General features: G+C 46.3%; 1 protein-coding gene across 3 annotated transcripts in view; it reads left to right on the top strand.

Moving 5' to 3' along the window:
* Positions 1-27,095, top strand: part of GIPR (gastric inhibitory polypeptide receptor) — a 53,715-nt gene that overhangs the window by 10,605 nt on the left and 16,015 nt on the right. The window contains exons 2-10 of one of the 3 annotated variants that reach the window (XM_084814319.1): positions 2,177-2,331; positions 12,318-12,504; positions 12,704-12,803; positions 14,804-14,911; positions 16,707-16,828; positions 18,501-18,604; positions 19,588-19,744; positions 19,895-20,054; positions 25,198-25,258. In XM_084814319.1, coding sequence (XP_084670445.1) covers positions 12,448-12,504; positions 12,704-12,803; positions 14,804-14,911; positions 16,707-16,828; positions 18,501-18,604; positions 19,588-19,744; positions 19,895-20,054; positions 25,198-25,258 — 869 coding nt within the window. In that variant the 5' untranslated portion in view covers positions 2,177-2,331; positions 12,318-12,447. Of the gene's footprint in view, positions 1-2,176; positions 2,332-12,317; positions 12,505-12,703; positions 12,804-13,465; positions 13,581-14,803; positions 14,912-16,706; positions 16,829-18,500; positions 18,605-19,587; positions 19,745-19,894; positions 20,055-25,197; positions 25,259-27,095 lie in introns of those variants that run through there. The other 2 variants (XM_084814321.1, XM_084814322.1) reach the window with 2 other exon arrangements.

Below are 27,095 nucleotides of genomic sequence, written 5' to 3'. Positions count from 1 at the left end.
GTTAATTAACACTTGGAGTGGGAGGGGAAACCATTGTCTGGATTTAAGCCTAAACAAATAGAATCAAACTTCTCGATAAGGTGTCACGAGATTCTTGCAACAGACTTAACATGGCTACTCCATGGAAGTTATTACCAGAAAATCTGGGTTGTCCCTGATGACCAATAGGGATAATTGGAGCACGTGGGCAGTTAGGATTTCCTGGAAGACTGGATTGTCACTTGCCATTTCTCCACTTAAACAGCAGGAGTAGGCTGGTTTCTAGGGAAGATGTGAGCTCTGATTAAAAAGATAAAATAAAAAGTCATAAAGATATAAAATGGTGACCAGCACTTAATTTCAACCAAGGAACAACCCCCCCTACCCTGTTTTAAAGTTCCTGGATAAGATTGCCAACTCTCTTTTTTTAATCACCTTTTGCTCCTGTGCCTTTAACAGCAACTTGGATTGGCAGAAATTAGCAAAAGCTAATGATGAACGTCAGGTTGTTAAAAGCTTCTGCTGCTTCTGTCTGCAAATCATGCTGCTATTAGAGGCACAGGAGCAGGCCAGGCCACTTTTTCCTGGGTCAGTTGGCAACCCTAGTCCTGGAACACAGAGACTAACCACGAAGAAGAAACTAGATTTGAGCCAATGTAGTGGGTACTTTTACACATAGCTATGTTAACATAGCCAGGCCCCACTTGCCCGCATTTTGCCACAAGGGGTTCAGGTCAGAGGCTTCCAGGAAGGCTGAAGCCCCCACACTTCTTTGTTTAGAAATTAAGCATAGATTGTGGCATAGTTTCCCACCCACCCAAATTATCTTAGATGTGAGCTCTCTATTTCCCAAATTGAAAAAAAAAAATTTCCCCATATTCTCCAATAATATACAACAGTGTGCCTGCCCAGACCCTAGGATCATTCTTAGCGGTCCTTCTCCATGAGCCCCTGCCAAAGGAAGTGAGGCGGGTGGCTACCAGAAAGAGGGACTTTTCTGCTGTGGCACCCCGGCTGTGGAATGAGCTTCATAGAGAGGTATACCTGGCGCCTACGTTGTTCCATGTTCTCCTTCTGGCGCCAGGTGAAGATCTTTTTATTCTCTCCATATTCTCCCGGTATTTTAGCATTTCAGCTTCCTAGGTTTTATTCTGGTTGTACAGTTTTATTGTGGTTTGAAGCTTTCATATTTTATATTGCTTTATGCTGCGCTTTGTGGTTTTAATTTTTGTGAACCATCCAGAGAGCTTCAGCTATTGGGCAGTATAAAAAGGTAAAGGTGTCCCCAACCAGTCATGTCCAACTCTAGGGTGTGGTGCTCATCTCCATTTCTAAGCCGAAGAGCCAGCGCTGTCCGAAGACGCTTCGGTAGTCATGTGGCTGGCATGACGGAAGACCGAGGTGCAGGCAGCGCTGTTACCTTTCCCGCTGAAGCGGTACCTATTTATCTACTTGCAATTTCTTGCTTTCGAACTGCTAGGTTGGCAGGAGCTGGGACTGAAGACAGGAGCTCACTCCGTCACGCGGCACTCGGGTCTCAAACTGCTGTCCTGCCGACCTTCCGGTCTGCAGTTCAGCGTCTTAACCACTAAGCCACCGCGGCCCCATTGGGCAGTATAGAAATAAATAAATAAAAACAACCCTTCCCAACCTGGTACCCTCAAGATATGTTGGACTACAACTCCCAGCATTCTGGCTGGGACATGCTGGGAGTTGTAGCCCCACACATCTGGAGGACACCAGGTTGGGAAGGGCTGATATTCAATTATTATTCTAATACCTTTTATAGCATTGTTAAGAGCACAGAATGTTTTACAAGCTCCCCCCACCCTTGCATCTTTCTTTCTTTCTTTCTTTCTTTCTTTCTTTCTTTCTTTCTTTCTTTCTTTCCTTCCTTCCTTCCTTCCTTCCTTCCTTCCTTCCTTCCCCTGCCCTTTGGAAAGTAAACATCCAATAGTCTGCAACTCCTGCAATGGCAAACAGATCGTGCAATAAGGTCTCCCGCACTCCACGCTGCTCCCCGCCCCCCGCATTGCTGAACAGGGCCTGGACTATGTGTGCTACTGGATGAGGTCCAAAGCCACTGAGAAGTGCCTCCAAGGATGCACAGCAGAGCCATGTCCCCAGAGGGAGAGGTGGGGAGCACCCCTGCTCTCTGCACTGCTTATTCACCCCCGTCCTGTCTCTTCCCCATCAGCAGCCCCCTCCTCTCTCTCCTGCCCTACAGTCACCCACTCCTGACAAGGCGCGGGAGACGGTGCCTTTAAACGCCAGAGCACCAAGCGTGGGGACTGCCAGATGCACAAGCGGATGGCACAGTCAGGAAGCAATTGCTCACCTTCCGCTTCACAGGTAAGAGCTCATCTGCTTTTCCTTCTAGTAAACAGAGATACAGTTTGTGTCTGGGTATCTTCCCACATCATGCATATGTCTCTCTCTCTCTCTGTGTACATGCATGTCTGCCGGGGAATCTATCTCTGTTGCCAGTCTATCCTGTGGCTATTAATTCCAGACCACCTTGGAAGTGGGTTTTTATTAAGGCCCTGGAATCTTCCTAGTTCAGTGTGGGGTTGCCAGCTTTTTAAAAGAGACCCTGCTTCTGCGCACTTAGCAGCAGCAGCATCTGGAAAGGTTAGCCTTGATTTCGTTTCTCTCTATGCTCTGAAAAGTTTTGCCTGTTGATTTCTGTGCATCAGGTTGCTATCCAAGGCACAAGAGCAGGCCAAGCGTTTTCTTCTTTTCTGATCATATGGCAACCTTCATTTGGTTTGACAGAGCAAACTAAAATATTTGGAAAGTGTGAAGTTACTCCGAATTGGATGTCTAAAAGATGCCTCAGTCTACTTTCAGTTTGCACAGTCGTACACAGCACTGAAGATTTCAGGTGCTACTATATTGCATGTGTGCGGGGGTGGGGGTAATGAGTTCAAACTTTGTTCAGATAACCAAACAACCCTGAACAACCACTGAAACATCAGAATGATAGCTCTGATAAGACCCCGATCCTAATCCCAGAACCTGAAAGTAAATCCTGTTGATTTTAGTGAGGCTTTTTTATGTTGGGGACTGGGGACTGGGGGCTGAAAAGTAGGGTAAAATGCTTCTAAAATAACAATTTAAAATATGGGAAATATTGTGTGTGGGGACAGTAGTGTTGCCAACTAGCCGGAGAAAGAATCCCACATTCTGGCTCTGTATCCTTTAAGCAGCTTGTTCCGCAGAAATTGCCATGGGAAGCTTGCAATGGTGTGAAGATAACCACTATCTCTGGAGAATATCTGCAGAGCCAACTGTTATTAAAGACACAGGAGTGGGAACTGGTAAGAAAAGTTGGCAATCCTATGTGAGAAGTGCAGTAGTCCCTAAGACTACAGCCTGATGAACCTGCTTTGGAGTAAGCACCCTTGAAAATGATGAGACTTGCTGCTGAGTAAAACCACTTAGGATCGGTCTGTAAGAGTGCAGGATCAGTCCCTCTTCCCCACCTTGGTTTTGCAGTTAATTAGCTTAATGTAAATGAAAGGACACAGAGCTGCTTGTGATACTGATATTTAGAGAGAGAGAGAGAGAGATTGAGAGAGGAAAGGTCTCTTGCTGATCCTGGTTTTGCCCTGGCTTTCTCCCCCCCCCCCCCCGGCCGCCTTTATTTTAATCAAATTAAAAGCATTTTATTTAGTTTATACATGAGGAGCAGACTGATCGTGCCTGCGTCACAAGCCCAGGGATGGTGGGGGCAACAGAAGGAAGATCTGGAAACAGTGGGGGAAGTGAGCCAGTAGTAAAGGAGGGCTGGCCGTGTAACACTTAGCAGCGGCACAGAAGCACCAGTGCTAGCCAGCGGTGGAGTGGCACATTTTGAAGGCGCTCACCGTGACAGTCCCCAGAGCCCCGAGAGAGACCAAAGATTCAAGCATCTGCCTTGATCCATATCAACAAACTTGTCCTAGCAGTTCTCATATCTACCAGGAGCAGGTCTTTTGTAAAGCTAAGGGGTCTGAATTGCCCATTGGAATGGCTTTAAAAGGGGGTTGGACAAATTCCTGGAGGAGAAGGCTAGCAATGGCTACTAGTCCTGATGGCTGTGTGCTGCCTCCAGGATCAGGGGCAGGATGCCTGTGCACACCAGTTGCTGGGGAACATGGGCAGGAGGGTGCTGTTGCACCCATGTCCTGCTTGTGGGTCTCCAATGGGCAGGTGGTTGGCCACTGTGTGAACAGAATGCTGGGCTAGGTGGACCTTGGTCTGATCCAGCAGGGCTCTTCTGGTGTTCTTATGTAAGTCGTATTTTACATCACAACTGGGAACAATATATTGTCTGGGGGGAAATTCATTTCCTCCCAGCTACTGTGAGGATTGCAGCTAAGCTCAGAGGGAACAGGGATTTCTGAGAGGCAGATGATGCCAGCATCCTTGCTAGTAAAAAAAGTGCCAGCGTTGCATTCCTGTGAGGCTCGCCACGCCATGCCACGCCACTGCTGTTTGCTATAAGCACAAAAGCTCCCCGCCTCTCTGTGCAGACAACCATTCCCAGGATGCTATAAAGGGAGATAGGGAGGACTGCTTAATTTTTACACATTAACCTTTGTAACCTTTGTAAAAAGGGGCCAATGCTGGCTAGGGAATGCCAGGAGTTGTAGGACTTTATTATTGGCTAAACATTGTGCCCTAACCTGCCTAGGTCCAAGTTATTTGAAAGGCCTTCTGCACCTACGTGAGCCTGTCATGTTGGCTCATGTGCTGAGCCCTATCCCCAAAATGGGTTCAGAACCTTGGATAGCACCTGAAGAGTCCTGGCTGGCTCTAACTAAAACCCAGAATGGAAACCCTCTGAAACTGGAGCCACCAGCCTCCACTGGAGCCTGCCTGGATCTTAACGTCAGCCCTGTTCTTTCGTCCGTCACTAGTGAAGGTTAGGCTGGGAAGGTACCAGGGACTAGGCCTTTATCATGGTAGTCCCAACAGTGGTGGAATTCCCTTCCTCAGGGGCTCTTTCAAGCCACCTCTCTGCTGGTCTTTAAACATGGTTTTAAGACTTCTTTTTTAAAATTCCATAAGGCCCTATTTATTTGTTTGTTTGTTTGTTTATTTAATTCAATTTATAACCTGCCTATATATGACTACTCTAGGCGGCGTACAAAGTTTAAAACGATTTAACAAAAATCCAACAATGAAAGCAACACTGCTTATATACAAGAGTCAGCAAAAGGAACCAGAGATCTAAAAAGGGAGGGCCTGCTGGAATAATACAGTCTTTAATTCCTGCTTTAATTAAGCAGGCGCATTTCAACTGGCAGGTCATTCCACAACTGATTGGTTTAATGCTGAGATATATATATATATATATATATATATATATTGCTGTGTTTTTATAATGTTCTGTTGTATGATATTTAAAATTTTATTGCTGTTTTACGATATTAGCTGGAGCTGCAGCAAAATGTCTAGGTGAGCTGTCCCCAAGTGGGTGCCCTCCAGATGTGTTGGACTGCAAGTCCCAGCATGCTGGCTGGGAATGATGGGAGCTGCAGACTAATACTTCTGTAGGAAGCTGGTCTAGTTCCAGAAACTGCCATTTAAATTTCCCACAATGCATCAGACTGATGCCGTGTCAGGGCAGGGTGGGAAATTATGGTAGTAGCCAATGTTAGTCCCACCTAGAGTAGACCCATTGAAATGAATGAGACTTAAGTTAGTCAAAATGAACTTGTCCCATTCATTTATGAATTTACTCTATGTAGGACTGACATTGGATACTACCCTATAGGAATGGGATAGTATCCACTTTCCCCAGGGCCCCCTCAAAATGGAGCTGTCCCTGTCCCCTCTCCCAATTGTCCATTTTTATTTTCCAACGGACAGTCAGTGTTCTGTGGTCACTGAGCATGCTGAGACCTCAGTGGGCTGTTTGGGCTCCCACCTGCTTTAAAAAAAAAAAATTATATCTGCAAACCTTGGGGGTTTCCAGGGTTCTTCAGTTATGGGAGGAACAAGCCACCATGTTTCTTGTTGTCCCTGCCCTGCCTCCTCGGGCTGCTTCCCCCCTCATGTGGCCTGCCAGATGCAGCCTACTCCTGGCTGCTTTAAGTGCAGTACTGAGATGTTAACATCGATTTTCAGTTTTTATTTCCTCCTGACAGCTTTTAGCCGAGTAAACATTGTTGTGTGGAAACAGGAAACTGATGGATTATTAACAGCTTTGAATGCCTGGCTCCTCCAACAACATGTTTCTTCTCCTGAAATTGTAAGGAGGGAGGGAGTAGAGCAGCTTTTTGTAGTGGCAAAAATAATTTTAAAAAGCTTAAAAGACACTGGCGTAGTTCTCACTTAAGACTGATTGTGTGAGCTCACTTGACTGAAATCTTTGTGCAATTAAAAAAAACAAAAAACCTTGCACATAGAAAACTAGAGTGTCCGGCAGCTTTCTCCCTAACATGCTTGATTTCTATGTGAAGAGATTTTTTTTTAATGGAAGACTGTTTAATAATTTCACCCCCCACCTGCAGTCTTAAGTAGTACAGCCCAGAGGCAGATATGTTTACCACATTTGTGGGGACCAGGCCACAAAACTACACTGATGTTACTTGGTTGTCTAAACATGTGTATCTTGTAGTATTGCCAATGGTTATATCAGCTGAATCAAAGACACTGATGGCATTCGCAGGAAAGGGAAGTATCCCAATTGAGTCAAAGGTCCTTCTAGCACCATCAACTGAATCAGTCTTCCCCAAAGCATCTGACAGCCAAGGCGGGCATTTTTTTTTACATTAAAAAATTGGAGGCTTCGCTTTTATACCCATTTCAGAGTGTGAAATGGTAAACATTATCTGCACTCAGAGAGCCTTGTCCTCTATGTCTCTGCATAAGTAACTGATCTGGGTATGCCTCCTTGTTGGATGAGAAGGGACTCATACAGAGAAGCAACAACAGGGGTAATCCTTCATCTTTGGGCATTTCTAGAGCTGTGATTTATCACACATTCATGAATGGCCATCCACGGAAGTTTGCAGATTGATTACACGACATCGTAATCCTCCAGTAATTTTCCTGCCTTTTCCCCCTGCCTATCCTGTGTTATCCCCAAATGGAAAAAATGCAGTGTTTTTCCAGCCCGTGCATTAGGAGCGCCATGACCTCCCTGTGTATTTCTCCCATAGCGTGAAAATGCTGTGTGTGTTTAGCCGTTTTGATTTGTTGGGGGTGTGGTCATGATGCCAATGGCAGTGATGTTGGGGTGGTGGGCATGTCAGTATACTGACCCAACGGCTTGCTGCCACGCCGTGACTCAATGCAACGCACTGACTTTTGTTCCCGACTCCGGCTGCTTACTCCACAACACAGGATGGCCGGCATGCCCGCAGTTCACTGGGGAGTCGGCGCCTGTGGGGACGGGGTTCGGGCAGTTCAGTGGAGGTTGCTGTCCACCCACATTGTGTGTCAGTCACAACCAAACCACCGGTAATCTGTGAGGGAAGGGAAAGGGCAGGAACTAGGGAGGAAATTTTGTGATGCCCCCAATGCATGTAATGGCTTTTCATGGAAAAGTAGCCACCCGCTGAAAAGGTAAGGAGCATAATATAACAAGATAGAAACACCTGTGTAAAGGACCCTGATCGAATCCCACAATGACACTGGATGGAGAAAGCCCCGGTACTGATGCAGATGTCTGCCCCCGTGTGCTGAACCTGTTGGCATCAGGAGCAATTGTATAATCCACCTCCAATGCAAAGATGGGACACAATTACCCAGCAGCCCCAGCAGCGGCTAATAGCAAAGGGGCCAGGCCAGGTAGCAAATAATTCAGAGATGCAGTGAACAAAGTCCTCTGTAGATGGTAATCTGAGTTCCCAGGAGCTTCTCAATTCTTGAGTTAATTTCTCATGGCACATTAGTGACAATTACCAGCATATAGGGATATATTGCAGTGGGATGGAGAGATAGCTTCGGTGGTATGGATAAATGATTGGGTGGATGGATGTAATCCGGGCGAGGGCATCTTGATAAGACTGAGCCACCAGCACTTGTCAAGTTGGAGCCAGGAGTCACAGCTAGGGAGCCAGGAGTCAGGATTTGCTGGAGCCAGGAGGAAATTGTCAGCTAATCAAAGTAAAAGTCTCAGCCTACACTGGAAGTGTGTTACAGTGCTTCCTGTTGAGGAGAGCCTGGGTGGGCAGAGCCACTCTGGTACCACTCCGGTACCCAGGGAGATGCTCCAAACAGCAGTCCTAGTAGCTCACCAGTTGTTCACAGAGCTGTGAACTACTCGTTCTAGCCCTAGGAGCTCCAGATGCATCTTAAGTAATAAAGAGAGTGCTTTGGAGCATGTGCAGAGTGGATTTCCTTCCTTTTTCAATAACTCCAATCTGGAAGTAGGGAAAAAGGCTTCAAGCTCAAGAGGATGGCTTCTGTGAAAATCTGAGTGCCAGAAGATCTTTTTAGAAGTGCAGCACTCAATGGGCAAGGAGAGAATATGTGAAACTTAGTTTTAATCAAGTGTAGGATGGAAGGAGAGGAAAAGCTGGGTGGCAGAGCAAAAGAGGGGCTGCCCCTCGCCTTCACCTCCAGCACAGCTCTGCTCTCCATCGTCCCAAAGCATCCTGCTATCCCCCTCCCCCTTTATGTAGAACCCGGTTCCCGTGAGAACCCTCAGGAGAAGCAGCAGCTGATGGGATGGGAAGGGCCTATTTTTAGGGCACTGAATTTTTAGCTTCTCTCTGTGTCCTGGAACTACAGGGCCAAGGGGAGTTGGGCTGGAGGGAAACAGATTTGCTGCCGAAAAGAACCAACAAGGAACCCAGATCTTGGTAGCAGCCAGCTCAGGAGCCTCTGTCAAAGCACTACGCGGGAGTGGAGGGAGTGTCAGCGAGACACAGGTGTTTTTTAAAAAAAATTATATCCTGTCCTTACACAGGGCTCCCAGCCCAGGGATCGATCAGGCCTACGTCTGCGTAGCTTCTGCTGCAAAGCTGCAGCATCAGGTGTTCCCAGGTCATCACTGAGACTGGGAAATGTCAGTTAGACAAGGTCAGTAGGAAGAGGATGGCTTTGCGAACCAGGGGAACTTCACATCATGTCAGGTTTTGTCCTGGTTGTCAGGGTTGTTTCAGGACTGGGGGTGGGGAGGTGGGCTGGGCTGGAGAGAGTTAATGGAGCCCGCAGAACTGTGGGGGACAGGCTCAGTGGTGGGCCTGGCGTGGTGAGCAAGCATCGCCTTTGTTTGGGAAATGACAGGTAAGCCCAGTGCCGGCTCCAGGTTGTGGGGGGCCCTTGGGCAAGACACCCTCCATGGGCCCCTCCCTCAGGTTGTCTCCCTTCTCGCTGCCATGGTCACCAGCCGCTCCTTTTGCTCCCCTTCCTCTTTCCCGTCATTGCTCCCGCTTGCTTCCTTGACAGGCAGAGAGCCAGTAAGGCAGTACAGAGATGATGACGATGGCATGTTGCAGACGGGGGACCTAAGGCTGAGAAAACACGGCTTGCTTCAGGCCAGGTTCAGGGCTGAAGCAAGATTTAAACTCAGCAAGAGGGCCGGCTCCAGGTTTCTGAGGGCCCGTGGGCGAGTGCCCTCCTCCTTCCATGCGTCTCCCTTCTCACTGCCATGGTTGCCAGCTGCTCTTGCTCCTTCGCCTCTTTCCCATCCTTGCTCGCACTTTCCGGCTTGACAGGCAGGAAGCCAGGGAGCAAGTTGGCTGCAGCATCTCCTGCTTCTCCTTCTCACCACCTCCATTGTCTGGGCCAAAGTGGGAGTCAGATGAACAAGCAGGTTGCAGTGGTGAAGAGGAGGAGCTCTTGTCAGTGGCCCCCTGCTGCGATGTGGGCCCCTGGCAAGTGCCTGACCATGCCCACCCCTGATGCCAGTCCTGGGTAAATGGTCCACAATGGCTAGGACGGTAAGCCATTTTGGCAAAAGGGCAGATCTGTCGTCCCCTCAGTCTCATGATCTAATCTAGGTGTCTGTCAAGGAAACAAAGGACAGGCTGCAGTTTTGAGAGAGCGAGAGAGAGATGGGTTTGGGCTCTGTAAGCATCGTAGGGTGCTGGCTGCCTCCTCTGGAGATCTGGAGCATTTCTACACGAGGCCTTTATTGCACACTCATGATTGGTCACTCACGGAAGTTTGTGGGTCCTTTATACAACGTCATCAACTCCCAGGGCATCTTCCACACTTTCTGATCTTTATCCTACTTTTTAAAAGATCGGAGATAACCCAGTAAGGAATGTTAATCCACTATATTGGCTGTGTGTAATGATGGAGTTGCACTATAACCACATTGCTCTCTAGTGGCTGTAAAATGAAACATATAGAACTTGCTGAGAAAGCAAGTCGCCAATTCAAAGCACACGTCCGCCTGTGTAAAGGAGCTGAGCTTAATCCCACAAAGAATCCGGAAACAAAAGCCCACTAAGGATGTGGGATTTTAGCCTTGTGTGGTGAAGCCCCCAATGTGCAAACTGTGGACTTTGACTGTCCATTGGACTCTCTAAAAGTGCCTCTGTCTACACTCAACCTGTATATTGTAAATAAGCACAAACATTACAAAATGGTGAACTTATTCCAAAAGAAACCAATCCTAGGCAAGCACTGAAGCCCTAGAAGTTTTAACTGCTTGGAAAAGTGGAGGGGGAGCATAACAGTATCATGCCCTGTGTTTTGGGACTGGGCGTTTGGGGTTCATGGTGCTAGTGAGGTGGTATCATCCATCTGTCCCTGTACATGGTGTTTTACAGCCAAAGGAAAAGGAGAAAAGGTCTCTGCCTCAAGTAGCTTACAATCTAAAGTTTAACAGGACAGAGAAAAAAGAGGGAGGGGGAGAGGCCAGAGCAACAGGGATACATTTTAATTTTTGTGAACTGCCCAGAGAGCTTCAGCTATTGGGCGGTACAGAAAATAAATAAATAAATAAATAAAGCAAGCAAGCAAGCTTGCTTTTAGGATTTACTAAACAGGGATGCAGTCAGTGTTTAGGATTTACTAAACACTGAGTGAATCCCAGACAGCAAACATTGTTGGGAAAGGTTATTAATAAGTAAACATCACAGAATCCAGGCAGGCAAAGCATCACAAAAACACTAAAAACAGCCAGTTAAAAGCAATTTCATTATATTTGCAAATCAGCTTATGGGGCAAAGACCTGTCAAAACAGAAAGGTCTTTGTCTGCCAGTCGGAAGTCAGCAGAGACAGGGGTAACAGGGCCTCCCTTGACACAGAGGATCTTAACACCTGAGCAGGTCCATATGGGAGAATGCAGGTCTTTCAGCTAGCCTGGTCCCAAGTCAAGTAGGGCTTTATAGCACATAACCAGCACTTTGAATTATGCCCAGAAATAAACCAATAGCCAGCAAAGCTGTTGTAACGTGGGAGTCCCATGCTCCTTATAACTAGCCATGGTGAATAGTCTGGCTGCAGCATTCTGAACCAGCTGAAATTTCCAAACAGTCTTCAAACGCAGCTCCGCAGTAGACCAATCCCTTCCCTTCCAGGTGTGCTTGAACGAGCTCCCTAGGTTTCCTACAGGTTCCAATGAACATATCCCTGTCTTGGATATTTATAAGGCTGGAGACAATTGTTCTTAAAAAAGTGATATTATAATAGAGAAATTGCTTTCTTTCGTCCACTGACATCACTGGTTAAATAGGTTTGGTAGGTTTTTGGAGCACTACAAAAACCTGGACAACCTATTTGAACAGAGATAATAGTGAGAAGACAAACGTCCATACCATGGGCAACATGGACTTGTGCAATCGCAAAGATCATCAGTGGAGGCCTTGCTGGTTGTACTACGAACTGCAGATTGCCATCTGGCAGCAACCCAGAAGCGGGTCTTCTCTGTGGTGGCACCCACCTTATGGAATGCCCTTCCCCTGGTTGTCGGGAGGTGCCAAGAGTGGGAAGTTTTAGGTGCCTGTTAAAAACCCATCTCTTTCCCTAGGCCTTGCCTGAATGATTGTGTTGCCCAACTGGCTTGCTTATTGTTATGTTTTTTAGCTTTGGTATTAAATATTTTCAACACTTTCAAAAGCTTAATGGATGAGTTTTTGTATTTACTCTGATGTATTTTGATCTCTGATTCTGTAAACCACTTAGAGAAGTCTTTTGATATGGTAAGGGGTATATAAATTGATTCAATGAACAAAGAAATAATTCTATAGTGCCATCCTCAATTCTCCCCAGAAGCTACCATCTGTTTCCAGCTTTAGTGTCTGTAGAATTGATAAATGGGGAAATGAAAGCTGTCTTGACACTTTGGGATGCCAAATCAGTCCTATATGTGCCTCAGTCAAGGTCAACAGGGCTGAAGAGAGATCCCCAGCCTGACACATTTCTCTGATGGCTTCTCCCCCAGAATATTTCTGCCTGACTTGGGTCCAGTGTGGATGGAGGTGGCCAGAGACCCGCAGTGCCAAAGGCCGCCAACCAGGAAGCCCTGAGATGGACGCCTCCCGCCGGCCTCATGCCTCCATTGCAAGCAAAGCATGCGGGGACCCCTTGAACTCCTCCTGCTGTTTGTGTTGCTCAAAAAAATAGCAGAGGTGAGATGAGGGACGTGAGCGGGTTCTCCACCCGCCTAGGAATTCTAGGAGTTGCCGTCCAACTCGGCTGGAGGGGAAGGTTGCTCTCGACACAACCTTAAAGGGGCTCTCTCTCCAATTATGCATCCTTGTTGCTGAATTCCAAACTTTCAGTGTCTGATATGTACCTGTTGTACTTTTTCCCCCTCCTCTGTCACAGACCAGATCCACTGGAAACACAGCCAAAGATATGTTTGAGGCGTGGCAGCAGTATCAGAAGGCCTGCAGTCGCAAGATGTTAAAAGATCCGCATCCCACAAGTGAGAGAGCAAATAACCCACTTCCTGGGCACATGAGTAGAACATGGGCTTCAAGCCACTCAGGGGTTCTCTCTCTGTCTCTCTCTCTCTCTCTCCCTGCCCCCCTTTCTAACCTCTACCAATATGTCCCAGAAAGTTATTGTTCAAATGATGTCCCCCCAAAACCATAGCTTGCAGTTTAAATTTCTTTTGCCAATGACTTTATTTAGTACATTTCTAATCTGCCCAGTCACTAATGTTCTCTAGGCGGATTACAACCAGGTTAAAATACTAAAATGCCTTTTAAAACAGTTAAAAATATAAAGTACAATAGAAGTATTTAAAACAACACAATGTAATAAACAACAGACAACACAGTAATCAATAAAACAGCCATAATAACCTAGCACTGATGACGTGTATATGCCATTTGCCACTCTTCCAGAGTTTGGCATGTTGTTTAACAAGGCATGGGTGGACAGAGAGAGAGTATCTTTTTTTGGCAGTGCCATGGTGGGGAGATTTCCAGCTGGTGTGTACTTGCAGGGCTGGCATCAAAGGTCAGCATGATTGGGCAACTGCCAAGTGCCCATACCCCAGCAGGGACCCACTGACAAGAGCCCCCTGGAGTTGTTCCTCCTTGTCACCATCGTTTGTTCTCCTGTCGCCATTTGCTGTAACCCAAACAATGGTGGTGGTGAGAAGGAGAAGCAGCAGATCTCACTGCCTACTTGCTCCCTGGCTGGCAAGCAAGCAAGTGGGAGCAAAGAGGAGGAGGAGGAGCTGGTGACAATGCTGGTAAGCAGGAAGACTCACTGAGGAGGGTCCCGCCACTGAGAGTGGCTTGCCCACAGGCCCTCCAAAGCCTGGAGCCGGCACTGTGTATTTGCAATACTATCGTTTTCAATAAGACCGCACCTAGGGCATGATGGCAATAGCACCTTGACAAGGAATCCATTTTGTTTTTGTGCTCTAGCTGCCTGTAAAAACTCAATTTTGTGAAGATGGGCCTGCACGCACTCGGTAAACCACCTGCGTGTGTTACCTCATGCTGTTCTGGCTTCAAGGCCTTCAAGGCCAGAGCAGAACACTTGTCAAATTACACTTAGTGATTTCAACTGGGCTTCTGTGAGAATTTTCTCCACTCACTGACCCCCACCTGCAAGAACCTGGGAGAACTATTCAGCCAGCTAGTGATTGGCTAAGGAGGCTCACCTCACATTTGTCAAAGGCTTTTGAGTATAAAAGAAGAGGTGGCTACGCAGGCCCTTTGTCGTTGTTCTTGTCTTCATCTTTCGTCTTGTGACTCTCAGGATCGCGGTTTGGAGCCTTGTCCCATTTGAAGAGCCGGGCTTAGGTAACATAAAGGGCAGGTTTAGGTAACTTTTGTTATTTTTTAGCCTGAGGTTTCATTTCCAAACTCATTCAGATTCTTGTATGCCTTTTATTTTCTTCCCTCTGCCCCTTTCCCTATGTATATAAACTTAACACCTACCTCAAGTGGTCCCTTCCAAGTAAGCTTTGGTGCTACATTCAGAGCCTTCTGCTTGGGCTATTGCTACTGTTTAAAGTTTCAGGCCTGTGGCTTGAAATGGAGGGCGCCAGTTTGGACCCTTATTCCTGAAGCCCTAGGAGTGTCCTGTCAGGTCTGAGAGTCCCCTGGCTCAGGCTGAGGTGGACATAAGGGGTGCTGGCAGTCTGCCTTTGGTTAGTTGTTTGCCCGGCCTGCAACTCCTGCAAACACAAGGAGTTTGGACAACCCCTTCCCTCCCTTCCCTCTCGCTCCAGCTTAGAGTTGGCTGGGGAATGCTGGGAGCTGTTGGACTTTTTTCTGTCTAATCATGCATAGGATCGTGCCCTTAGTTAGTTAGTTAGGTCCTCTGCCACTGCCTCCTCCTCCTTCATCTCCATGAATGTGTCTAATCGCTTATAAATGTGTCTAATCGCCTATAAAGCTGTTCTCTAAGCCTGTGCTCATCACTGCCACATTCACCCCTCACTTCCCTCTGCCCCACTTCCAGGCCTGGTGTGTAACCGAACATTTGACATGTATGCCTGCTGGGACGACGCCCTTCCCAACACTTCCGCCAAGGTCCCCTGTCCCTGGTACCTCCCATGGTACCAGCAAGGTAAGCGTGGGTCTGAAAGATGGCTGAATTTAGTGGGACTTACCCCGCAGTAAATGTGTTTAGTTTGCAACTAGGGATGTCAGAGAAATACCCAACCGAGTCACATGAGTTCAGATCTCTATGAATCTGACCTCTGGATTCTGCAGCCGGCCAGCTTTTTCTGAGTCGTGTGGATTCCATGGACTGTTTTTTTTTAACTTGCGGAGGGCAGATTTGCACAAGCATGCATTTGCAAATGAACTAAATTTTTGTACAAAAAAATCCAGTTCCATCGATGACCAACGGAACAAAAGATGCCTGGCAGTCCGCAAAACACAGACAGAACGGATTTCACAAAATCTGTACATGCCTAGTTCCAACCCTAAATGCCCTAGTCAGCATGCTCAGGATTCCATCTGAAGCCACAGATGATGTCAACATTTCTCAGGGGCAATTGGGCAGGGAAGGAGATGCCTGCAAGACCTGTCCTATGCCAATGAGAGAAAGAAAATTCCCTGCCATTCAGTGTAATCCTAGGCAGTGGAGGCTGGTGGCTGCAATGTCAATGGGGCGGAGAATCCGCTCCGGGTTTCAGTCAGAATGCTCTGCACCTTGGAGAGCTCCTGTAGAGTTCTGACTGAAACCTGGAGCAGATTCACCGCCCCACTGACATCGGAGCCACCAGCCTCCATTGATCCCAGGCACATTTACTTAGCAGGACATCCCATTGAACTCAAAGGGATTTTCAACACGATGTTAAGCAGGGAATTCTCTCTCTCTCTCTCTCTCTCTCTCTCTCTCTCTGGCTTGGGACAGTTGTTCTGTAGACTACCTGGCAAATGTAAATGTATATTAATAAATACATGTAGTAGTTGGCCCCTTTTTTCTTTGTGTATTTTATTGACTGCAGAATGTCTTTATCCTCGTTCTCTTGCTCCCACTTACCTTTCTGGCCCTTCTCTCTCTCCATTCTTCTCATCACATTCACTCATCTGGCACCCAAAATTACATCCTCCCTTCCCCCATTGTACCCTTTCTCTCTTCCCGTGGAACTCTCTACCTCCTAGCATCAATCTGCTCTTCCCTTTGGTGTATTTATACACCCAATTAAAAATCACGTCTTTACTCTACAGTTCCCTAAACTGATCTCACACCTCTGCCTCTACTCCCCCGACCCCTTCCTTGTGGCTCTCCTCCATTAAGCTTGCTAAACCTAAGGGCACCGTCTTTCTCTTTTATTTCTTTTGTTTCATGGTCAGTGCCGAATTTTTGGAGGCACATTTAGAACATAAATGTTACTGACTTAACAGGTGGGCGCACTTGTCTTCTGCAAGTGGTCCCGTTGTCTCTTTCAAACTCCAAGCTCCTCTAGTCCAGGGATTTCTCTATTTTGGGAGAAGACCTTTTCTGCTGTGGCACCCCAGCTGTGCAATGCTGTCCCCTTGGAGGACCGATTGGCGCAGACATTGGTTTCGTTTCAGTGCTAAGTTAAAACATGGCTTTTCACTAAAGCCTTTGAGGGCTAATTGAATTCCCTACGTTGCACACTGTCTGTTTTATTGTTTTAGATTTTTAATTGGTATTAGCTTGTTTAATGGTTTAATATGCTTTTAGCTTTTAAGTTATTTATTGTTTTATAATATTTAAATTGATTTTATCTGTATGCCACCCTGAGATCCTAATGCTATAGGGTGGGATACAAATGTTTTAAATAAATAAATAAATTTAAAAATTGCCTATGTAAAGTATTCATGTACACTGATGGCCCTGCATAAATAATAAGTAAATAATAAATATCATCATCTTGGTTTTGCAGTACGAGATGGCTTTGTGTTCCAGAAATGTGGCCCAGATGGACAGTGGGTGGTGGATGAATCAGGCCACCCTTGGCGAGATCACTCACAGTGTGAGGGCCTCAGCGAAGACCTCTCCTTCCAGGTAAATCCATGGGGCCAAGAGCTCCATATCTGGAAGGTGTGGGTAGGGAGGGATAAGTTGCCTTCTTTATAAAGAATTGCTATTGATTTCTTAGTCCGTATCAATGCACTCTGAATGGACACACAGGTTTTTAACATCCAGCAATCCACAAAATATTGCCACAGAGCTGCAAGTGGTAGTCAGTTACAGGGGTAGATCAATCAACTAAAGTTTTAGTTGCTTTAGGACGCAGTTCGGATGATTGTGCCCTTGTTGCTTGGAAGCCTCTGAGCTCGGAGGCTCCTGAGATTCCTGTGCCCTCCTGGGCTGAAGCCAGCAGGGTGGGAGAAGTGGTGGAGGCAATCTTTGCCTCCCCATCCTTGGTGATTTTCTCTAGATGGGGTTTTCAGCCCATCTAGCAAGGGTGCATTGGAGGGGGAGGGAAGGAGCCTGGAGCGGGCTCAGGATACTTTGTATCCTAGCCTCTCTGGTCTCTTCCCCTCCCTGCCCACTGGAACGCCCCCTTTCCTCCTCCTTCGAGTTTGCTTGTCCAACCCAGAGGGCAGCCAGCATGGAAAGAACTGTGGGGGAGCAGGGTCGGATCTCTGACTCTCCCTGCCGAGGTTGGAGTGCTGTCTCCAACTTGGGAAGGGTTTTTCTGAGCAAAATATGGTCCTTCGGATGCTTTCCCAGGGACCATAGGATTTCTCTCTTATGGTGCATTTCTGTGCATGTTTAGACAGAAAACAGTCAAACAACAGTGGCGGGCTGAGGCATGCTGGGAGTTGTAGGGCTTTTTTCCATCTCAACATGCATACGATTGCACCCTTAGTTGATTTGATTTTGTTGATTAGTTGATTAGATTTAGTTGACTTGATTTAGTTGATTAGTTTAGTAGATTTTGTTGATTTGATTTCATTGATTAAAGCTACAATCCTATACCCATATACTGAATGTAGTGGGACTTGCTTCTGTCTAGACATGCATAGGATTGCATGGTTGGTTGATTTCCTTGACTGGCGTGAGCAAATTATGCCTTAGAAGGGGAAATTTTTAGCGATAGAGAGTCAAGTAAGGAAATTTTGGAGGCTGATGTATTAATGCAATAAAGAATGAAAAAACGTGATTAAAGATGCTACTTCCTTCTAGCAGTGGCTGTCAGCTTTTGTTAATTAAAGTGTACATTATTTCACCCTTCACTACCTCAAGAAGGCACCTATAGTGATGTTTTGGTTATATGACAATGTATTTACATTTAATCACTTCATCAAAAGCAGATGATTAATCGACTAAAAAAACACATCACTAGACAAATCTATTTCCACCTTCTCCTTGTATAACAGAGCATGTCATGATTTGGAGGAACAAGCTCTTATTTACGTGTCCATAAATGCAGGCAACTCTAGGCAGCTCCCTATGCTGTGCAACCTTTTACACGTCTGCTCAGAAGTAAACCCCATTGTATTCACTGTATAGGATTGCAGCCTTAGGTACTGCAGCTTAGAAAGCCCTATAGTTCCAGCAGACAAATCCTTGCCTTTAAATACACTTTCTTTCCATATATGTGCTAATAAAGCCCTATAAAGAGGATGCATTTTTGCCTCATGTGGAATAGTAAACCTATGATGGATGGTTTATTTTCCAAAGTAGATGTTCCAGTTGGCCAATAGCCTGTATTTCTATTTTCTTTCAGAAACATTTGTGGATTCTGGAGCAGTTCCGACTGATGTACACAGTGGGTTATTCCCTTTCGCTGGTGGCTTTGCTGGTGGCTCTGGCACTGTTGGCAGCTTTCAGGTACTGGGAAGGACAAAATGGGAGGTGTCTCCCAAATATTAGGCAGGAAAAGCTAGACATACGTGCCATTTCAAGCCATGGGGTCTGCCAATGCCCTGTGCTGTAGCCTGGATTGCAGGGATCTGCTGTGGATCAGATCCTGAGCAGAATTCAGGTTAGGTCAGGCTTCTCAGGTAGGCAAGATGGGAAGTGGCCAGCTCCATGGAAAGCTCCAAGTGGTGCTAGGGTTGGAAGCCAGACAAGGTTGCCATACATTACTCCAACAAGGAACAGAGCAAGACAGAGCCTTAAGTAAGAGGTTGTCTGCTTTTAGACTGGTTGGCTCCTCCTCTATGCTGACTGAGGCATTGTCTCTTAAAGGAGCCTGACCTGCTTTAGCAGCCTCAAGCTGCAGTGATATGGGAGTGTCTGTGGTATGCAAATGTCCTCCTGGCTGGAGTCCTCAGACCTCAAGGATGGCAAGGCAACCTCCTCCAGATGCAGGGGAGCCTACCCCTGGGATCCTTTTGAAGAATGAGGTTTTGGGGAGATGGAAACCTTGTTATCCCTTTCTGTGACCGAATCTGCTTCCTGAGGTCTTAACTCTGGAGCCTCCTTGGAGGACAAGGGCTTAGGATCCTCTGAGAATGAGGGTTTGGAGTCCTGGTCCATGACACCATAATGGAAGAAGGATGTGTGTATGTTGCGGAGGGAGAGGGCTAGCTTAATCACAGAAATAGACTCCCACCAAGGCTGTTCCTTTAACCAGGCTCTTACCTGCAGCAGAGCTAATTAAAGCAATAGCTCCCGCTACTGACAGTTAAAGAATTAACCACACAATGCACATCAATGTAGTTTGGTGCTGTTCACAAAACACCAATGCAAGGTTGAGTCCCGGCTCAAATGAAACCTCAGATGAGCTGACTTGAGTCATGGCTAGATATATAGATTGTGGTACAGCTGACCCCTCCCACTATTGTGTCCCCCCCACCCCCCACCCCCAGGAAGCTTCGATGCATCCGCAATTACATCCACATGAATCTTTTCCTGTCCTACGTGCTGCGGGCGGCCTCCATTCTTGCCCGGGACACCCTCCTCCAGCTACGCTTCCCCAAGGAGCTCCAGAAGGAAGGAGATCTCTCCCGCCTCCCTATGGGACAGGTACTACCCCATTCAGTGGGGTACCCCATTGCAATTTGAGGGAGTTGGATAGAAGCGATCCAACTTGGATCAGAAAGGCAGTGTGGTGTAGTGGGCAGAATGCTGGATTTGTGTTCAATTTGCTCCTCTTTCTCTTTCCTGGCTGTTCAGGCCGTGACTGGCTGTCGCCTGGCGCAGGTCCTAACCCAATACTGTGTCTGTGCAAACTACTACTGGCTTCTAGTGGAGGGACTTTATCTCCATAACCTCCTGGGGCCGATGGCCTTCTCCGAAGAGAGCTATTTCTCAGGTTATCTGTTCATCGGATGGGGTGAGTCGCCTGGCCTGTATCATGTCCTGAAAAGAAAGAGAACTGTTGGAGAACATGGGCGGGAGAGTGTTGTTGCACTCGTGTCCTCCTTGTGGCTTCCTTGTCGATAGCCGTGAGAACAGAATGCTGGATTAGACGGACCCTTGGTCTGATCCAGCAGGGCTCTTATGATGTTCTGATGTCCTTAAGAGACTCTGGGGGACTATTTATTTTATGATGTATTTATTTATTTGGATTTAATACCCTGCTCTTTCGGGCTCCTACACTCACATGGAGGCTTGCAATTAAAGCCTTTGATTAAAACACACTCAAATAGAAAATATATAATTTCTATTATAAGCATAAAAGAGCCTTCTCCAACTTGGTGCAGTCCAGATGTGTTGGACTACGACCCCTAACATGCTCCAGCCAACTTTTTTTTTTAAGTACTTAGGCTTCTCCTAAAAAACAATCTGTTGTTCAGTCATTCAGTCATGTCCGACTCTTCGTGACCCCATGCACCATAGCACGCCAGGCCTTCCTGTCCTGCGCTCTCTCCCGGAGCGAGCTCAAGTCCATATTCATTGCATCAGTGATGCTATCTAGCCATCTCATCCCCTGCTGTCCCCTTCTCCTTTTGCCTTCAGTCTTTCCTAGCATCAGGGTCTTTTCCAGAGAGTTTTCTCTTCGCATTAGGTGGCCAAAATATTTGAGCTTCAGCTTCAGTATCTGTCCTTCCAATGAGCAGTCAGGGTTGATTTCCTTTAGGATTGACTGATTTGACCTCCTTGCAGTCCAGGGGACTCGTAAGAGTCTTCTCCAGCACCACAGTTCGAAAGCATCAATTCTTCGGCGCTCAGCCTTCCTTATAGTCCAGCTCTCACAGCCATACGCTACTACTAGGAAAACCATAGCTTTGATTAGACGGACCTTTGTCGGCAAGGTGATGTCTCTGCTTCTTACTATGCTGTCTAGGTTTGCCATAGCTTTCCTTCCAAGGAGCAAGCATCTTTTAATTTCATGGCTACAGTCACCGTCTGCGGTGATCTTGGAGCCCAAGAAAATAAAATCTGTCACTGCTTCCATTTCTTCCCTTTCTATATGCCAGGAAGTGATGGGGCCAGATGCCATGATCTGAGTTTTTTTAATGTTGAGTTTCAAACCAGCTTTTGCACTCTCCACTTTCACCCTCAACAAGAGGCTCTTGAGGTCCTCTTCGCTTTCTGCCATTAGGGTGGTATCATCTGCGTATCTGAGGTTGTTGATAATTCTTCCGGCAATCTTAATTCTGAGCTGTGATTCATCCAACCCGGCGTTTCTCATGATGTACTCTGCATATAAGTTAAATAAGCAGGGTGACAATATGCAGCCTTGTCGTACTCCTTTCCCAATTTGGAACCAATCAGTTGTTCCATCTCTGGTTCTTACTGTTTCTTCTTGACCCTCGTATAGGTTTCTCAGGAGACAGGTAAGGTGGTCTGGTACCCCCATCTCTTTCAGAATTTGCCACAGTTTGTTGTGATCCACACAATCAAAGGCTTTAGTGTAGTCAATGAAGCAGAAATAGACGTTTTTCTGGAATTGTCTTGCTTTCTCCATGATCCAGCGAAAGTTGGCGATTTGATCTCTAGTTCCTCTGCCTCTTCGAAACCCAGCTTGTACTTCCGGTAGTTCTCGGTTCGCATACTGCTGAAGCCTAGCTTGTAGGATTTTGAGCATAACCTTGCTGGCATGTGAAATGAGCGCAACTGTATGGTAGTTTGAACACTCTTTGGCATTGCCCTTCTTTGGAATTGGAATGTAAACTGACCTTTTCCAGTCTTGTGGCCACTGTTGAGGGTTCCAAATTTGTTGGCATATTGAGTGCAGCACTTTAACAGCATCATCTTTTAGGATTTTAAACAGCTCAGCTAGAATGCTGTCATCTCTGCTAGCTTTGTTGTTAGTAATGCTTCCTAAGGCCCACTTGACTTCACTCTTGAGGATGTCCGGCTCAAGTTCAGTGACCGCACTCTCATGGCTATCAGGGACATTCAGATCTTTCCTGTATAGTTCTTCTGTGTATTCTTTCCACCTCTTCTTAATCTCATCTGCTTCTGTTAGGTCCCTGCCTTCTTTGTCCTTTATCATGCCCGTCTTTGCACAAAACGTTCCCTTGAGATCTCCAATTTTCTTGAAGAGATCTCTAGTCTTTCCCATTCTATTGATTTCCTCGATTTCTTTGCATTGTTCATTTAAGAAGGCCTTCTTGTCTGTCCTTGCTATTCTCTGGAACTCTGCATTCAGTTGGATATATCTTCCCCTTTCTCCCTTGCTTTTCGCTTCCCTTCTTTCCTCAGCTACTTGTAAAGCCTCATCAGACAGCCACTTTGCTTTCTTGCATTTCTTTTTCTTTGGGATGGATTTCGTTGCTGCCTCCTGAACACTGTTACGGACCTCCGTCCATAGTTCCTCAGGCACTCTGTCTATCAGGTCTAATCCCTTAAATCTATTCGTCACCTCCACTGTATATTCATAAGGGATATGATTTAGGTCATACCTGAATGGTTTAGTGGTTTCCCCTACGTTCTTCAATTTAAGCCAAAATTTTGCAACAAGAAGCTCGTGATCTGAGCCACAGTCAGCTCCAGGTCTTGTTTTTACTGACTGTATGGAGCTTCTCCATCTTTGGCTGTGAAGTACATAATCAATCTGATTTCGATATTGACCGTCTGGTGATGCCCATGTGTAGAGTCGTCTCTTGTGCTGTTGGAAAAGAGTGTTTGCTATGATCAACGTGTTCTCTTGGCAAAACTCTATTAGCCTTTGTCCTGCTTCATTTTGTACACCAAGGCCATGCTTGCCTGTTACCCCGGTGATTTCTTGACTTCCTGCTTTAGCATTCCAATCCCCTATGATGAAGAGGACATCTTTTTTGGGTGTTAGTTCTAGAAGGTGTTGTAGGTCTTCATAGAACCGATCAGCCTCAGCTTCTTCGGCATCAGTGGTTGGGGCATAGACTTGAATTACTGTGATGTTGAATGGTTTGCCTTGGATTCGTACTGAGATCATTCTGTCGTTTTTAAGATTGTACCCCAGTACTGCTTTTCCCACCCTTTTGTTGACTATGAGTGCTACTCCATTTCTTCTCAGGGATTCTTGCCCACAGTAGTAGATATGATGGTCACCTGAATTAAATTCGCCCATGCTTGTCCATTTTAGTTCGCTGATTCCCAAGATGTCAATGTTCAATCTTGCCATCTCTTGTTTGATCACCTCCAGCTTACCTTGATTCATTGATCTGACATTCCAGGTTCCTAAACAATATTGTTCTTTACAGCATCGGATTTTCTTTTCACCACCAGACACATCCACAGCTGAGTGTCCTTTCGGCTCTGGCCCAGCCGCTTCACTCTTTCTGGTGCTACTTGGAAATTCCCTTTGCTCTTCCCCAGTAGTATATTGGACACCTTCCGACCTGAGGGGCTCATCTCAGCGTCATATCTTTTAGCCTTGTGATACGATCCATGGGGTTTTCTTGGCAAGAATACTGGAGTGGGTTGCCATTTCCTTCTCCAGCGGACCACATTTTGTCAGAACTCTCTGCCATGACCTGTCTGTCTTGGGTGGCCCTGCACGGCATAGCTTATGGCTTCACTGAGTTACGCAAGCCGCTTCGCCACAAAAAGGCAGTGATCCATGAAGAGGTAAAAAACAATAGGGGCTATAAAAAAATTATTTAAAAATAATTTTAAAAAACCTATTTAAAAAACAATAAATTTGTTTTTTATTTAAAAAACAATAGGGGCTATAAATATCTCCCTGGAAAAAATGATGGGGTCACCACAGAAAAGGCCTTGGCACTGATAATCAGCAGCCCAAGCAATAAAAACTGACTGACTGATAATCAGCAGCCTAATAGCTCTTGCTCAAGGCTCAGAAGCCAATTGCAAGGCTCAGGTGGGTTGATATGAGTGCAAGTGGTTCTCCAGATAAGCTGGTTTCCCAGAAGGGGGATGGAGTTGCTGTCCATTACATCTGGAGGGTTGGGGCAGACTGAACTAAATCGACACTCTTGTTTATAAATTAAGCTTAGCAAACTATTATATGGTCAGAGGAGGATCCTGGGCCAAGATATTTGGGCCCCGAAGTGGGCAAATCCAAACAGCCGCACACACCATGCACACCTCCCCACATAATCAGTTCAGTGTGCTAGCGTGCCACCCTTTCAGTTATGTTCCAGATCTGCAACTTGAGGTAGCCAAGTCACTTGACCTCATGGTGGAGTTGTCTCGGCCTGGAACCCAAAGGCAGTGCGCACAGAAGCTAGCTAGAGAACGCCGAACTGAAAGGGAAGGATGAGCCATCGCTATGATATGCTAGGGCATCTCTACCCCAGCCTAAAATCCTGCACTTTAAATGGGGCTTTCTGCTTCCTTTTTAATGCAGGATCACAACAGCTCCCCTTTTCACCCGCTTCCTTTCCCCCCTCCCCTTTCCCCCTCCTTCTCCCCGTAGCTGAGTCTTCCATTATCCTTCATCGATCTCTATCTCGTTCCTCTTCTTGCTGCTTTTCTTGTTTTCACGGGGGGAACTCAAGCAGAACGGGGTAATTTAATCAATGGATGTGCCTGTGCCTGATAGCTCATTATCTGCAATCTGTTTAAAAATGGAACAAAGGGCATTTAGTGCAGGAGATGCCTGGGGTGATCACGGCATCATGTAAAGAGCCTGCAAACTTCTGTGAAGGAGCAATCTCCATCTCAGGATAAAAGCTCCGTGTGAAGAAAGCCCTAATGTGAACAATGATATTAGGACACTGTGGTTTCCATTCATTTCCTATGCTGAGGCACTTCAAACTTTTGACAAAGTTCCAGCAAAATACAGTTGCCGATATATTTTCTGATTACTATGCACACACACACAAAATGGCATATACCTGCACACACTCTTTTCATATGCTGGAGAACTTGCATTTTTTACTTTTGTTAGAAACTGAGCTTCTACCTAGATTTATAATTAGTGAATTCCTTTGTTCCTTTAGTGATTGTGATTTATTATTATGCACACTCTTCTTCTTTTTGTTGCCTCTATTTTGTTAATCTTGTTTCAAAAAAAAAATTCATGATATAAAAGACCATAATTTTGAGGCCCACAGCTGATGACTCTCTGTCTCCCTCTGCAGGGACACCGATACTCTTTGTCCTCCCTTGGGTGATTGTGAGATACCTTTACGAAAATAATGAGTAAGTCTACCAGGCATAAGGCTTCTACTCTACTTTTGATTTATGATTATTATGATTATTATTACAATACTTACACAGAATCATAGAACAGTAGGGTTGGAAGGGGCCTACAAGGCCATCGAGTCCAACCCCCTGCTCAATGCAGGAATCAAAGTCAGAGCATCCCTGACAAATGGCTGTCCAGCCTCGTCTTGAAGGCCTCCAGTGTGGGACAGCCCACCACCTCCCCAGGTAATTGGTTCCATTGTTGTATTGCTCTGACACTCAGGAAGTTTTTCCTGATGCTCATCCGGAATCTGGCTTCCCGTAACTTGAGCCCATGATTCCGTGACCTGTACCCTGGGATGATCGAGAAGAGATCCTGGCCTTCCTCTCTGTGACAGCCTTTCAAGTACTTGAAGAGTGCTACCATATCTCTCCTCAGTCTTCTCTTCTCAAGGCTAAACATGCTCAGTTCTTTCGGTCTCTCTTCATAGGGCTTTGTTTCCAGTCCCCTGATCATCTTTGTTGCCCTCCTCTGAACCCTCTCCAGTTTGTCTGCATCCTTCTGAAAGTGTGGTGCCCAGAACTGGACAGAGTATTCCAGACGAGGCCTAACCAGTGCTGAGTAGAGGGGAACTAGTACTTCCCGGGATTTGGAAGCTATGCTTCTATTAATGCAGCCCAAAAGAGCATTTGCCTTTTTTGCAGCCACATCACATTGTTGGCTCATATTCAGCTTGCGTTCTACAACAGTTCCAAGATCCTTCTCGCTTGTAGTGTTGTTGAGCCACGTATCCCCCATCTTGTAACTGTGCATTTGGTTTCTTTTTCCTAGGTGCAGAACTTGGCATTTATCCCTATTAAATGTCATTCTGTTGTTTTCTGTCCAGAACTCCAGTCTATCAAGATCCCTTTAAATTTTGTTTCTGTCTTCCAAAGTATTAGCTATCCTGCCCAATTTTGTGTCATCTGCAAATTTGATCAGCATTCCCTGCACCTCCTCCTCCAAGTCATTAATAAAAATGTTGAAGAGCTCTGGGCCCAGGACTGAGCCCTGCGGTACCCCACTTGTTACCTCTCCCCAGTTGGAGAAGGTCCCATTGATAAGCACTCTTTGAGTCCGATTCTGTAGCCAACTGTGGATCCACCGGATCGTTGTTTCATCTAGCCCACTTTGAGCTAGTTTGCTCATCAGGATATCATGGGGCACTTTGTCGAAAGCTTGCTGAAGTCGAGGTATATGATGTCTACAGCATTCCCATGGTCCACAAGGGAGGTGACTTGATCAAAAAATGAGATCAGATTTGTCTGGCAGGACTTGTTTTTGACAAATCCATGTTGGCTTTGAGTAATCACTGCATTGTTTTCAAGGTGCTTCCAGATGGATTGCTTTATCATCTGCTCCAGAATTTTCCCAGGGATTGATGTCAGACTGACTGGTCTGTAGTTCCCAGGTTCCTCCTTTTTATCCTTTTTGAAGATAGGGACAACATTAGCCCTCCTCCAGTCATCTGGCCCTTCCACCTGTCCTCCATGATTTCTCAAAGAGAATAGACAGCGGTTCTGAGCGTTCTTCTGCCAGTTCCTTTATTACTCTAGGATGCAGTTCATCTGGCCCTGGAGATTTGAACTCATTCAAAGTAAGTAGGTGTTCCTTGACCATATGCCTATCGATCTCAAGCTGCAATCCTGCCCCTTCAGCCTGTACTTCGCCTTTGCCAGGGGGGTCATAGACCCTCTTTTGGGAGACGACTGAGCCAAAGTAGGAACTGAGCACCTCTGCCTTTTCTTTGTCATCTGTTATCATTTTGCCATCCCTTTTTAATAGCTGAACCACCATTTCTTTCCTCTGTCT

Source organism: Heloderma suspectum, chromosome 10, assembly GCF_057233095.1.
Source record: "Heloderma suspectum isolate Gila_16-S chromosome 10, 16-S_ref, whole genome shotgun sequence".
NCBI classification, from domain to species: domain Eukaryota; kingdom Metazoa; phylum Chordata; class Lepidosauria; order Squamata; family Helodermatidae; genus Heloderma; species Heloderma suspectum.
Note: the sequence above shows the minus strand (reverse complement) of the source record. Positions and strands in the feature narration are given on the sequence as shown.